Below are 15215 nucleotides of genomic sequence, written 5' to 3' on the forward strand. Positions count from 1 at the left end.
GAAGCAATTGGGCTGATATTCCCCTTACCCTAGATCAGGGGTAATCAATTAAATCTTTCCGCGGTCCATTTTTGGCAGATAGCTCAGACCTTAGGTCCGGGTCCGCGGTGGCGAACGAAAGTTGTTGAGCGTGGGGGGGGGGGGGGTGGCGAACGTAACACTCAAATGGGTGGTGAACGTAACACTCGTCTGAAAATAAATTCTCCGGTTTAAAATATAGTCTCCCGTTAAAAATTTTTTGGCATTTGGGTCCGTATCCAGTTAATCAGGAATGTGATTGGGTCCGGACAGGACGGCGTTCGGGTGATACCTGCCGCCATTTGGTGATACCTGCCCTAGATGGTTTTTCAGTAACACCAAAATCTACTGCAAAAAGTTTAGGTGTCACTATTGATTCTGATCTTTCATTTGACGGACATGTATGCAATGTCACTAAGGCTGCCTTTTTCCATTTATGTAATATCGCCAAGCTGAGACACTTACTTTCATTAGCTGATGCAGAGAAGCTAGTCCATGCTTTTGGCTCGTCGAGATTGGACTACTGTAATAGTCTTCTAATTGGATGCTCTAAACAGTCCATAAAGAAGCTACAACTTGTACAAAATGCCGCAGCTAGAGTCCTAACCAAGGCTAGGAAATTCGATCATATTAGTCCCACTCTCGCCGCACTACACTGGCTGCCGATTAAATATCGCATTGAATTTAAAGTTCTCCTGTTAACCTATAAGGCGTTAAAAGGTCTTGCCCCACAATATCTGAGTGAACTCATTGATTACTACAACCCATCTCGCCCTTTGCGCTCCCAAAATGCTGGATTTCTCCTAGTTCCAAAAATTAGTAAAACTACAGCCGGAGGCAGAGCTTTCTCTTTTAAAGCCCCTCAATTGTGGAATAGCCTTCCAGCTCCAATCCGAGATTCTGACACAGTTCCAATCTTTAAATCTAGACTTAAGACTCACCTGTTTAATCAAGCCTTCAGCTAAAATTCCCCTTGTAAGGTGTAGGGGCTTGGGGGCCCCCAGACGTTGAGATTTCTGGTGATCTGAGATGTTGATGCTGTCATCCAGCTGTGTCTTGGCATCACTCTATTTGTGACTATGACTTGACTGGAAAGCAATGTCTCAGTGAGCCCTCATGCCTGTGGTCACCTCTGAACCCCTCCCTTTAGTTATGCTGCTATAGATTAGTCTGCCGGAGCCACATGCTCATCACTGGCACGTGAGCTATGTACATTTAAATCAATGGTGGTTTAAATTGATGTCCACTCAGTCTGTATTGTCTATCTTCTTGCATGGCTCTACCCAAGACGATTGGATACAGGCACCTGCAGGCACCTGGGGAATGTCTGGCTGCCAGGGGATGTGCTGATGCTGGGGTTCACCTGGGGAGTAACACTGCAGTCGGAGCCTACAATACCAGCATCACTGCTCCGACACGGAATGAAAGCCTGGCATTCATCAACAGACATTTACAGTGACAATATCAAAACCCAGAACTTTCAATTCTACCTTTTACCTAGTCTGATTGCAGGGGTGGAAAGTAACTAATTACATTTACTCACATTACTGTAATTGAGTACTTTTTATGAGTAATTTGTAATTTTCTGAGTAGTTTTTGAAATATGTAATTTTTACTTTTACTTGAGTACATTTTGACCCAAGTAGTTTTACTTCACTACATTTGAACGGCCTCAAATTACTGAGTAAAAAAAATATTGATGGTGAAAAATTAAATGCGGGCAGAAATTTAAACTTCGAGTCCCAGAACTGAAGGCCAATTGCATGGCCTTGCCTTGCGCACGCCTTTTCCATTGTCTCATAATCAGGTCGTAATCTGGTGCACTTTTTTCCCAAAAGGATGAGATTGTTCTATCTTTAAATCTTCTATCTATCAGCTTCTGTGGGATCCTGTGGACATTTTATTGTGAAAAGTGGAATCCTGTGGGCACTGTATTTTGAATAGTTGGATCCTGTGAGCGTTTTAAATAGTGGAATCCTGTGCGCATTTTGTTTTATTTTGAGATGTGGGATCCTGTGGTCATTTTATATTTTATTTTGAGTTGTGGCAACCTGTGGGCATTTTATTGTGAATTAGAGGTCTGCACTCCCGCGGGACCCGACAGAATATCTTGCGGCGCGGGACAGAATTTAATTGTTATTGGCGGGAGCGGGAGTTGAATTAGTCCAGGCGATGCGGGAGCGGGACCACATATACATGTAGAAAAATCCCGCAAATTAATAGTCTAGAAAATTATAATAATAACAACGCAATGATTTCCATGCATAAGGAACAGGACGAAAACAACTAATCATTCAGTAAGTAAGCAATAAACTAATTCAAAATATTGGCTAAGCAACTGATCACGTGAACATGAAGTGTGCGTCATTTTGTCATTTTGATACAGAAATGGCAGAGACTGTAGACCAGGGGTCGGCAACCTTTGAGACATGGAGTGCCAACTTTAACATGTCCAGTCAATGAGTGTGCCACTATGGCGGTGAGTTTAAATTGTTGACAGAGGAGGGGGGAGGTGTAAATCGACACAAAAAGTATTATATCGCGATCGATCGCCAAGTTTAAACGCCTCCGCCGTTCGCACGAGGTGTGCGTGCGGAGTCGCGCGCTACGGTCACTCGCGAAAGTATAATCCATTAATATAATAATTTATATTAAAATATATATTTTTGCTGATGCTGGTCCAGCGTGTCGCGTGCCTGTGACTATGCCTCGGTGTGCCAATGGTGGCACGCGTGCCATAGGTTGCCGACCCCTGCTGTAGACGGTCAACCAGTTTCAGCTGTGGAAAATTCTATTAAAACAGGCGAATACACCACAATTAAGCCAACTACAGGAAAGTCTGATGTATGGAAGTCATATTCCATTGTAATTAATGGAGATGGAAATCGGCCTGTTGTGATACATGTCAGAAAGTGTTGGTGTACGTCACCTAACGGGATGTGTTTGGACTGTGGTAAGAAATGGGACAGCGCGATCAATCGCTATATTGCTGTTTTAATAAATACATAAGAAAATTTCAAGTACTAAATCTAATTAATTCAATTCATATTAGGATTGCGGGCGGGGGCGACAGAAATGTGTATGTGGTGGGCGGGTGCGGGATTAAAACAAGCGATTTTTTGGCCGGTGCGGGCGGGAGCGGGATTAAAACAAGCAGGTGCGGGCGGGAGCGGGATTAAAACAAGCAATTTTTTGGCGGGAGCGGGTCTAAAACAAGCGGGAGCGGGCGGGAGCGGGATTAAAAAAGCAGTCCCGCGCAGACCTCTATTGTGAATAGTGGGATCCTGTTGCATTTTAGTTTGATTTGTGGCATCTTGTGGGCACTTAATTTGGTGTGCATTTTGTTTTTTGAATAATTTGTAATTTAAATTTCTTTATTCTTATCATAGTGTTGTCCATTGGACAATAGGACTGAAAATTGTTTGCACTTTATGGTACAGGTTGTGACTGTCCTTATGCTGTGAGGAAGTATGTTCCTGAGCCCAGCTGACCTTTTTGCAATCGTGGATGTGCACTTAAATACACTTTGAAATCGATTAAAACAACTTGTGTTGAATTTGGTTCATGATTCATCCATGCATTAAATAACTGAAAGTATCTAAGTAACTTTTACTCAAATTACATTTTAAATGAAGTAATTTTGTACTTTTACTCGAGTAAATTTTGAGATGGGTAATTTTACTTTTACTCTGAGTAGATTTTAGGCAAAGTAATGATACTTTTACTCAATTACAATTTTTCAGTACTCTTTCCACCTCTGTCTGATTGTGTGAATTGTGTGTGACTTGTGTATTTGTGTGTTAACGGGCCGCCCAATGGAGGATGGGTTCCCTTTTGAGTCTTGGTTCCCCTGAGGTTTCTTCCTATTCCCCACCATCTAGGGAGTTTTTCCTCGCCACTGTCGCCTTTGGCTTGCTCATTAGGGTTGCAAAAACTTCATTCTGGCTTTTCAGTGGACGTCTTTTAAACGTCCATTATTAACGTCAACTGAATGTCAGTAATAGACGTTCAAAAGACGTTTAAAAAAGACGTCGCAAAAACTTTCATTCTGGCTTTTCAGTGGACGTCTTTTAAATGTCTGACGAAGACGTTTAATTGACGTCTTTTGGACATGTCTTTGCTCAGTGGGGTGTCACTAATATACGATGATTGATTATTGCTATAGCGAGCTAATAAAACAAAATTAAAATCCGTATTTGCTACAAGACAAAGTCCTGAATTGAAAAACCTAGAGGTAGCAAGCTAGCTAATTTAATATTTTGCGTTGCACAGAACAAATTCGCTTTACTTTTCCTGTTGCTTGTTTGTATTCCAAGTATGTACATAGACTATTTGTAACGTATTGATCAGACAGACAAGGATCCAAGTGCGGATAACAACCGCTTTTATTGAAACAGCAATCACAGAGCACTTGAACAGGCGAGTTACTCTGTTCAGGGTGTGTTGTGCAGGAGTATAGTAATTGTAGTCAGGACAGTCCAGAGTCACGCCGGTGAGACAGAGGCCAGGAGGTACAGAGGGACTAGGCAGCGAACGAGAGCAGAGGTCGGGACACAAGAAGGCAGAAACAGAGAGACCGCTTGGTACGTGGCATGGCAACAATCCTTCACAACCCGGAAGAGAGAGGAGGAAACTTAATAGTTGCAAAAGGGGCGGGGCGATGAGTAGCAGGTGAACCACATCACACGGCAATCATGTGCTGTTCCTGACACAATTAATACACTTTTTTCTTTTCTGTTTAATATTTCATATTCTCCCTAAGACTGCCTCCAAATCACAGCTGGGGTAGAGACATAATTAAAATCCGCATTTGCTACAAGACAAAGACCTGAATTGAGAAACACAGAAGTAGCTAGCTAGCTAATATGTATATATATATTACTATATATATGTATTTTCTCACAAAAAAAATATATGTATTTTCTCCTTGCGCTCTGCTCTCTTCACCAGAGAAATGATGAGCGTGGTCACTTCTCTGCTTTTGATTGTGCAGTGAGTGCATGATTACTGAGTGAGAGCTGAAACTGGCCAGTACAAGAATAAAAAAAAAGGTGTGTGTGTGTGTGTAGGGGGGGCATAGAATCGTAAATGATTGAACATTAAATATGCAGTAGTTAGTATATTTATAGCTAAATATGATGTGAAAATTTTAATGTGGATAGTGAACCCGTTTTGCATGTCCATTGACATTCAATAGAGACCCTAGTCAGACGTGTGAATAGTGAACCCGTTTGCACGTCCATTGACATTCAATAGAGACCCTAGTCAGACGTGTGAATAGTGAGCCTGTTTTGCATGTCCACTGACGTTCAATAGAGACCCTAGTCAGACGTGTGAATAGTGAACCCGTTTTGCATGTCCACTGACGTTCATTAGAGACCCCAATCAGACGTGTGAATAGTGAACCCGTTTGCACGTCCACTGACATTCAATAGACCCTAGTCAGACGTGTGAATAGTGAACCCCTTTTTGCATGTCCACTGACGTTCAATAGAGACCCTAGTCAGACGTGTGAATAGTGAACCCGTTTTGCATGTCCACTGACGTTCAATAGAGACCCTAGTCAGACGTGTGAATAGTGAACCCTTTTGCACGTCCACTGACATCCAATAAAGGTCCTAGTCAGACGTTCAGATAGAAAACTCGTCATGCACATCCATAGATGTCTAGCCGAGGTCCTAGTCGGACTGTCAGATTTTGAACCAGTTTTGAACGTCCACCAGACGTGCAAAAGTGGGTCTGGACTGACCGACGTGATACAGACATGATTTTAACATCTTTCTGACATCGCATGTTTGCTGGGATAGTGCCCAGTGGTAGCATATAAGCTATAAGCTAGCTAAGCTAACCATGCCAAGAGGCCAAACGATGCTGAGGAAAATACTACAGTACTTAAATGTTCTAATACTGCTTATAGTCTAATATTTAGATGCATTCTATGGAGCTTTTTTAGTGTCATCAGAACCTGAACCTGAAATCATTATAATGATTAAAAACAGTCTGTAAAATCCTTTCAGGTATGCAAAAATTCGAGTTAAAATTCAGGTTCAGGTCGAAATTCAGGTTCGGGTCAAAATTCAGGTTCGGGTCGTAATTCAGGTTCGGGTCGAAATTCAGGTTCAGGGCTACCTCCCTCCTGCCTTAAGTCCAGTTTGTTTTGGTCAGTGAATGTTTTCAACTTGATTGGTCGTGCCGAAGACATTAATACTCCGATTCAATCGACATAAAACATCATACAGGCGGTCTCCGGGTTACGATGTTCCGGAGTTACGATTTTTCGTGGTTCGACACATCTCCCATTTACTGCATAAGCCTTGTTTTGACCTAAGTGGTTCTGCGTCGTAAACGGAATTTGGTGTTCAGACGATCTGGTTCATCATGGCCGCCTTATGGCGTAAGGTGTAATACATGAACAAAAGCACAAAATGTATGTCCTAATAATCCAATGGTATAAGAGGGCTTCCTCTCTTAGGCAAAGGGAGGTTAGGTTGGTTGGTTGATGTTGGTGAATGTTACTGTGTTGAGCCCAAGGATAACCTAGGGCAGGGCTATTCAGCTGGCCAGATCCGGCCCTTTAACACTAGAGCTCCTGAAAATTCAAGACTGTCAGGACATCACCCCTCCTTCCCCTCTGTCTTACCAGCAATTAGCAAGAACAAACATCACCCTTTATTATGTTAATTCACAGAGCAAGTCTGAGGCAGCAGTCTACTGCAGTCTACTACTGCAGTCTACTACTGCTACTAATATCCTCTGTAAATATATTATATACTGCTAAATTTGTTGTATATCTGTCAATAAAGTATAGCACATGTATTTGTTTGATCCTCTCACTGTCTTTATTGGGTATATTCTGTCTAGAATTAGATAGATAGCACCGCAATCATAATGCTAATTTCGGCTAGCAATGCCGTGGGATTTCCAATATAACATTAGCCTCAAGCTGTTGTTAGAGAAACAGTTGTCTCTACGTCTGCTGCTGCGTGCGCTTGAATTACACACACACACACACATATATATATATATATATATATATATATATATATATATATATATATATATATATATATATATATATATATGAGAGAGAGAGAGATAGATAGATAGATAGATTTTTCTTTTCAGTTAGGGGTATGCTCAGTTAGTATGAGCTGCTGTCTGTGGGTGTGTTCTTCAGTCATTATTATGAACCATTATCACGGGTCCATAGTGTTCCCGTGAAACACATTATCATTAGCGTGGTATTGTCGTTATGAAGCGTCCCAGATTTTCTTGTGTATGCACTTCAATAGCGCCACACATTTACATCGCTGAACCATTATCACGGGTCTATATTGTTCCCGTGAAACACATTATCATTAGCGTGTTATTGTCGTTATGAAGCGTCCCAGATTTTCTTGTGTATGCACTTCAATAGCGCCACACATTTACATCGCTGAACCATTATCACGGGTCTATATTGTTCCCGTGAAACACATTATCATTAGCGTGTTATTGTCGTTATGAAGCGTCCCAGATTTTCTTGTGTATGCACTTCAATAGCGCCACACATTTACATCGCAGAACCATTATCACGGGTCCATAGTGTTCCCGTGAAACACATTATCATTAGCGTGGTATTGTCGTTATGAAGCGTCCCAGATTTTCTTGTGTATGCACTTCAATAGCGCCACACATTTACATCGCTGAACCATTATCACGGGTCTATATTGTTCCCGTGAAACACATTATCATTAGCGTGTTATTGTCGTTATGAAGCGTCCCAGATTTTCTTGTGTATGCACTTCAATAGCGCCACACATTTACATCGCAGAACCATTATCACGGGTCCATAGTGTTCCCGTGAAACACATTATCATTAGCGTGGTATTGTCGTTATGAAGCGTCCCAGATTTTCTTGTGTATGCACTTCAATAGCGCCACACATTTACATCGCTGAACCATTATCACGGGTCTATATTGTTCCCGTGAAACACATTATCATTAGCGTGGTATTGTCGTTATGAAGCGTCCCAGATTTTCTTGTGTATGCACTTCAATAGCGCCACACATTTACATCGCTGAACCATTATCACGGGTCCATAGTGTTCCCGTGAAACACATTATCATTAGCGTGGTATTGTCGTTATGAAGCGTCCCAGATTTTCTTGTGTATGCACTTCAATAGCGCCACACATTTACATCGCTGAACCATTATCACGGGTCTATATTGTTCCCGTGAAACACATTATCATTAGCGTGGTATTGTCGTTATGAAGCGTCCCAGATTTTCTTGTGTATGCACTTCAATAGCGCCACACATTTACATCGCTGAACCATTATCACGGGTCCATAGTGTTCCCGTGAAACACATTATCATTAGCGTGTTATTGTTTGTTATTGACGGACTACAACCGGATGAAGGTATGCATATGTGTTGGCATGGCAGAATCAATTTATACATGAATGAATTCGTTCAAAATATAACATGTACTTCTTTGTAATTGTTCTTTGCAGTGCGCCGTTGACATCATGGATCAGAAGGTGCGTTCATACACAGTGCGCGCAGGAACACGCCGGTGGCCCGTTGCAGTGTTTTATAACATACTTGACCTGGCAGCGATGAACGCGCATGTTTTGTACACAGCATGCACGGGGTCCACAGAGAGCAGGAGAGTTTTTCTATATGCTCTTGCTGGGGAACTTCGTCATCGTCATCTACAGGAAAAGGAGTTGAAGAAAACGCCACGTCCTTCGCCTTCACCTGGAAAGACGACCACGTGTCAAGTGCAGTCACACTGCAACCGCAACCACAGCATCAACGTGTGTGTTGAATGCGGCAAGTACACCTGCCGCAAATGTAAGAACGAGGGTCCCTGGCGGTGTAGCAAGTGTTAGCTACAACTACATGAAGGTACGTTGATAAGTATATGTGGTGGTACATATTTTTTGTCTTCTGAAAGATCTTATTCAAAATGTAAGGTGTACTTTGAATTGTTCTCCACAGTATCAACGCGTGTGTTGCATGCGGCGAGTACACCTGGCGAATACACCCTGGCTGTGTAGCAAGTGTTAGCTACAACTACATGAAGGTACGTTGATAAGTATATGTGGTGGTACATATTTTTTTGTCTTCTGAAAGATCTTATTCAAAATGTAAGGTGTACTTTGAATTGTTCTTCAGTGTGGCATCGCCATCATGGACCAGAAGGTTCAAATACCCCGCGAGCACTAGACGCACTTACACCTGTTGACATCATGGAAAGGAAAGTTCAAAAACACTGCGAGCACAAGAGGCACACATACACACTATAATCTCCTATCGCTTTTTATAATCTCCAATAATCTCTTCTTTCTGTTCCAGAGTCGCACTTCACCACACCCGGAATGGACATTCCACTTCAAGAAACCCGGAATAGACATCCATATTTGATCAGAATAAAGTTGTTTTGCAGCACATGAATTTGTTTTCCTGTCTTTTCCTCTCCTTTTCCAGCCTGCTGTTTAGATCACAATATTTATCAGTGATGCAGTGATGCAACGCGATCACGCTAATTTCCGCTAGCCATATGATGAGATTTCCTATATAACATTAGCATCAAGCTAATTGCGCCTAATAATTTCTTAGCTTTTCAAACGCGAATTCAAACGCGGAATCAGAAAGTGTTTGATTACAACAAATATTATACAGTATAGTATAGGAAATATACAAAGAGCAAGATTCAAACAATTTTATTTATTTTTATAGTTTGATGGGACTCATTACAGAAACTTGTCGTCTCTACGTGCGCTTGAATTGTAACTTGAAACACGAGTCTACAAATTTTCCGCTGTTTGTTGTAGCATCGGTAACATATACCGACTTTGTAACCTTGAAAAGTTTTTCGTGAAGTCGTATGAGCTTGGGGGTGAGCGAGTGCTTTGGCAGGCGTATGAGCTTGGGGGAGAGCCAGGGCTTTGGCAGGCGTATGAGCGGGGGTGAGCCGCTTCCACCGCATTACCAAGACAATGGGCGTTAATCCCTTCACAGCAGGGGAGTGGGCTACATGGACCTTACCAAGCCCTGTGAAAATTTTCGCTTCTCTAGGAGCTCTAGTGTATGAATTTGTACCGGCCCCCGGCCCATCTCCCCATAAATAATAACAACAAATTACTTTCGCTCCCCCCGTCAACAAATAACGTTCACTACCCCCCCCCCCCCCCCCCCCCAACAAATTACGTTGCCCCCCACCCCCACCCACCATCAACAATTTACGTTCGCTTCAATTTTACATCCACTATGAATGACAGCAGAGCCGGAGTGGCTAATCGGGAGATTCGGGAGAATTCCCGATGGGCCGGCTCATGTCAGTCTCTAGTTTGGGCAGATTGGGAGGGAAAAATAATTTTGGGCCGTATTTGGGCATGAAACTCCCGGGCTGAAAAAGTGTCCCACTCTGGCCCTGAATGACAGTATTGGTATAGGTCTGATAATTGTCTGGCCCACAGGTCGTAGTCCCACGTTCACACAAGGCTAATAAGCTATCATCAGTTTTAATTCTTCTAGATCTTTCTGCAGCCTTTGACACGGTCAACCACAACATCCTCCTCTCTGTCTGTTCTTTCTAGCCTCGGTGTGACTGGCTCTGCTTGGAAATTGTTCCAGTCATATCTTGAAGACCATTCCTATCATGTAGAGGAACTACATCCTATCCATGTAAACTTTCCACTGGAGTCCCCCAAGGCTCAGTCCTAGGCCCTCTTCTCTTTATATACTCGTTCCCTTGGTGACACTATTTTGTCTCATGGTTTCTCTTATCATTGCTATGCTGATGACACCCAGCTAATTCTTTCCTTCCCTCATTCTGACACCCAGGTTTCTAGGCGTATCTCGGCATGCTTGGCAGATATTGCTTCATGGATGATTGTTCACCACTTGAAGTTCAATCCTAGCAAAACTGAACTTCTGTACATTCCAGGAACCCCAAACCCACACAACGACCTCACAGTCTCCTTTGAGAACACCTTGTTAACACCATCAGAAACTGCTCGAAGCCTGGGTGTAACGTTGGACAACGAGTTGTCCTTCTCATCACGTTTCAAAACTGACGAGATCCTGCAGAGTTCTCCTCTGCAACATACAGAGAATATGATTCTTCCTTTCACAGGAAGCTACTCAAGTGCTTGTGCAGTCTCTAGTAATCTCTAAGCTGGACTACTGCAATTCCCTACTTGCAGGTCTTCCTCTACGGGTCATCAGACCTCTACAACTAATTCAGAATGCTGCAGCATCTCCCCAAGTTCTCACATGTGACTCCTCTGCTACACTCTCTTCACTGGCTTCCAGTAGCGGCACGCATCAGATATAAAACCTTGATGCTTGCTTACAAAGCCAAAAATGGACTGGCCCCCTCCCTACATGATGTCCATGGTAAAAAGCCGATCCATACAATGAACACTCAGAACCTCAAGCTTGGCTCGACTGGAAACTCCATGCTTAAAGTCTCATGGAAGACAAAGCTCCAGACTATTCTCCATCCTGGCTCCAAGATGGTGGAACAATCTTCCATTAGCAGCTAGGACTTCAGAGTCTATTGCTATCTTCAAGCGTAGACTGAAGACTCACCTGTTTGTTGAGTTGTTACCAGAGCACTAACTCAGCTGATACCACTTGTCGTTCTTAAATTGTATGTCTGTCTATGGTTATTTGTGCTTCTTGATAAAAGTTTAACTACTGTTTAAATGAACCCATTTTAATCAAAACACTAGGTAATGACATTGATTCCTGTAGTATAGTAGTAGTTTGACTCAAGGGTCAATCGTGAATTCTGGCCTATATGTACTATTATCTAGGATGAATTATGTGATCAGATAAAAAACAATTTGCAAGTCGCTCTGGATAAGAGCATCTGCAAAATGCCGTAAATTTTGGCGGCTGGGGGTTGACTCTGCAGGGACTGCTTGTGCCGGCGGCTTCCTGGGCTGGAGGGCTTCTGCCGACCTGTGGTGTCTGTATGTTTGCCCTGGTTGGTGGCTCGGGGGGGCCCTGTCTCTTGGCTGGGGTGTGGGGGGAGCAGGTGCTGGGACTGCCCGACTCCATGTTGGGTCCCTGACGGGCGGAGGTGGCCTGCACCGCTGCAGGCGTGCCGCCGGGTGGGGTGGGTCGGTCTGCCTTGCATCGGGGTATCGGGTCTGGGCCATGGGACTCTGGGGTGCCTGGGTGGTAGGGGTGGGACGCTTTGGGGGGTATTTGGGGTGGGCTGGGACGCTGGTTTTCAGACTCGGACCAGCTTATCTTTTATGCTGTAGATGTCTGTTGTCGTTTGATTGTTGTACTATTGGAATGGTTAAAGTATATGAGGGAGATTGTATGTGGGTGTATATATGTGTGTAGATGTATAAATGTGTGTATGTGTATATATGAGTGTGTTGCACATGGGATGTAGGTGCGTGCGTGTATATGTGAGTGAGAGTGTATATATGGGATGAATATGTATGGATGAATATGAGTGCGAGGGTGTATATATGTGATGAGTGTGTGTTGGTGTATGTGTGTGTGTGGGTGTACAGTTGTGATCAAATTTATTCAACCCCCAATGCTGCGAAGGGTTTTATGGAATTCAGTGCACATTTGTAATTGTGTTCATAATGAAATCTTACAAGGACTTGTTAAAGAACTAAATGCAACTAAGATAGCATCAATTTTTTTTTTGTCATAAAGTATTAAATGGCCTTTTTGTGATTTCTTCATTGACACAATTATTCAACCCCTTTACGACTACCACTCCTAAGAACAGAGGTTCATTCCAGTGTTTTCCATCAGGTATTGAAAACATCTGTGGATGTCAACGAGCAGCAATCAAGCATGATAAGCACCAATTAGGCAGATTTAAAAGGACTGTGATACTCAGCTCCTTCTAGACATCTACTGGTGTGTTTCCAAGCATGGTGAAGGCAAGAGAATGGTCCCAGAAGACAAGAGAAGAGGTTATTGCTCTTCACAAGAATGGCAATGGATATAAAAAGATTGCGAAGTTGTTAAATATTCCAAGAGACACTATCGGAAGTATCATTTGCAAGTTCAAGTTAAAGGGCACAGTGGAAACGTTACCTGGTCGTGGCAGAAAGAAGATCCTGACCGCGACTGCTGTGCGCTACCTGAAGCGTAATGTGGAGAAAAATCCCAGCGTGACTGCTAAGGAACTGAAAAAAGACCTGTCAGATGTGGGCACTGAAGTTTCAGCTCAGACAATAAGGCGCGCACTGCATAACGAAGACCTCCATGCCAGAACGCCCAGACGCACCCCCTTGCTGACTCCAAAGAACAAGAAAAGTCGACTGCAGTATGCCAAAAGTCATGTGGACAAGCCACAAAGGTTTTGGAACAGTGTACTGTGGTCAGATGAAACTAAATTAGAACTGTTTGGGACAATGGACCAGCGCTATGTTTGGAGAAGGAAGAACCAGGCTTATGAACAAAAGAACACCTTGCCTACTGTGAAGCATGGCGGGGGGTCAATTATGCTTTGGGGCTGTTTTGCTTCTAATGGTACAGGAAAGCTTCAAAGTGTGCAGGGTACCATGAATTCCCTTCAGTACCAGGGGATCTTGGAGGAAAATGTGATGGAGTCAGTCACAAACCTGCGGCTTGGGAGACGTTGGACCTTCCAACAGGACAATGATCCGAAGCACACATCCAAGTCCACTAGAGCATGGTTGAACATGAAAGGCTGGAACATTCTAGAGTGGCCATCGCAATCACCAGACTTAAATCCAATTGAGAACCTCTGGTGGGACCTAAAGAAGGCAGTTGCAGTGCGCAAGCCTAAGAATGTGACTGAACTGGAGGCTTTTGCCCATGAAGAATGGGCTAAGATACCCATAGGTCGCTGCAAGACACTTGTGTCAAGCTATGCTTCACGCTTGAAAGCTGTCATAACTGGAAAAGGATGTTGTACTAAGTACTAAAAAATAATGTCACTAGGGGGTTGAATAAAACTGATAATGATGTGAGCACAGTAAAGACATTTGTGGTTATTCCATCATAAATATTATGTTATGTTTGTCTAATTTATAAGTGCCTCTTTGATATAATTGTAAATAAGATGACTGAAATGATCAAAATCAATGTCAAACTGGCCAAAACACTTTATTTCAGTGGGGGTTGAATAAATTTGATCACAACTGTATACATTGGACAACTGTGTGGGTGTATATGTGTTTGGGTGAATGTGGATGTCCAATGTATGATTGGTATGGCTGAACAGGCTACTCTCTGCGATGGGGTGGTGGGGGTCTGGGCTTGGATGAGGTGGTGATGTGTGGTGTCTCGCTGGTATCGACCTCCCCGGGTCGACCTCTTCCTGCCTGAAGCGGGGGGCAGTGAAACACTGTGCCTAATGAGCCAACTAGTTAGCTGGCTGTCCTCTTCCAGAGGACTATTTCTTCTGGACCTACGTATCCCCCCCTCACTTCCACCCCCACACATACAAACACACACACAGTACTCACATTTAGGATCCTGGGGGGCAGGCATGTCCAGAGGTCGACGAGGTGGGCCTACTGTCATGGCCTCACTTGTCTCCTCACCACTGTCTGTCCCTCCGTTTTTACTGCTGTTATGGTCCTTAGTGCAAAGTGACTCGTTCTAAAAGGACACAACATAAATAACACCACACAGTAAGGTTATTTCATACATGGATCTTTTATATTTGTTTTAGTTTCTGTTGGCCAACCCATCTTACAAAACAAAAACAATTACATCACTATTCACACGTCTGATTTGGCTTATGCCAAAATAATAACCAAAAACAAGCGAAACACCCCCCTTTCTAATTTCCCTAAACCAAAAGAAATAACCAAAACACAGACCAATCGTCCCTAACTCCCTATTCTCTCACAAAACAGAAGAAAAGGACAGTTCAAATAAATAGGCACTTACCCAAACAAAATACAAACGAAACAACAACTTAACGAGAGAACATGGACCCACACAAAGTCTGGTTAGAACTGTAACAACTCATAAGGTGCATTAAAGCTCTTAGCGCCCGAAGTATGGATTAACGTCTCAAATCGATGGCACCCGAACATACACAATTCAAAACCCTACTCTGTAATGCCTTGGCAAAAGAGGACCGCATGGTGAACTGACAAACAACACACCATGGGCCACCATACTAGAAGCACAAACTCTTTAAAAAGGGGAACCAATTACTAAAGTAGCCAATCCCGTCGTTCCG

General features: G+C 43.1%; 1 protein-coding gene and 1 long non-coding RNA gene across 2 annotated transcripts; both read left to right on the top strand.

Moving 5' to 3' along the window:
- Positions 1-188: 188 nt before the first annotated feature.
- Positions 189-3194, top strand: LOC143475954 (uncharacterized; the record flags this gene model as incomplete). Its single annotated transcript, XM_076973835.1, has 1 exon — positions 189-3194. A coding segment is annotated over one exon (795 nt), but the record flags the coding sequence as incomplete, so codon positions are not given.
- Positions 3195-8754: 5560 nt separating this feature from the next.
- Positions 8755-9458, top strand: LOC143476109 (uncharacterized). Its single transcript, XR_013121229.1, has 3 exons — positions 8755-8911; positions 9005-9089; positions 9182-9458. It is a non-coding gene; the product is annotated as an uncharacterized LOC143476109 (long non-coding RNA).
- The last annotated feature ends 5757 nt before the right edge of the window (positions 9459-15215 follow it).

This window comes from Brachyhypopomus gauderio, chromosome 15, assembly GCF_052324685.1.
Source record: "Brachyhypopomus gauderio isolate BG-103 chromosome 15, BGAUD_0.2, whole genome shotgun sequence".
Classification (NCBI taxonomy): domain Eukaryota; kingdom Metazoa; phylum Chordata; class Actinopteri; order Gymnotiformes; family Hypopomidae; genus Brachyhypopomus; species Brachyhypopomus gauderio.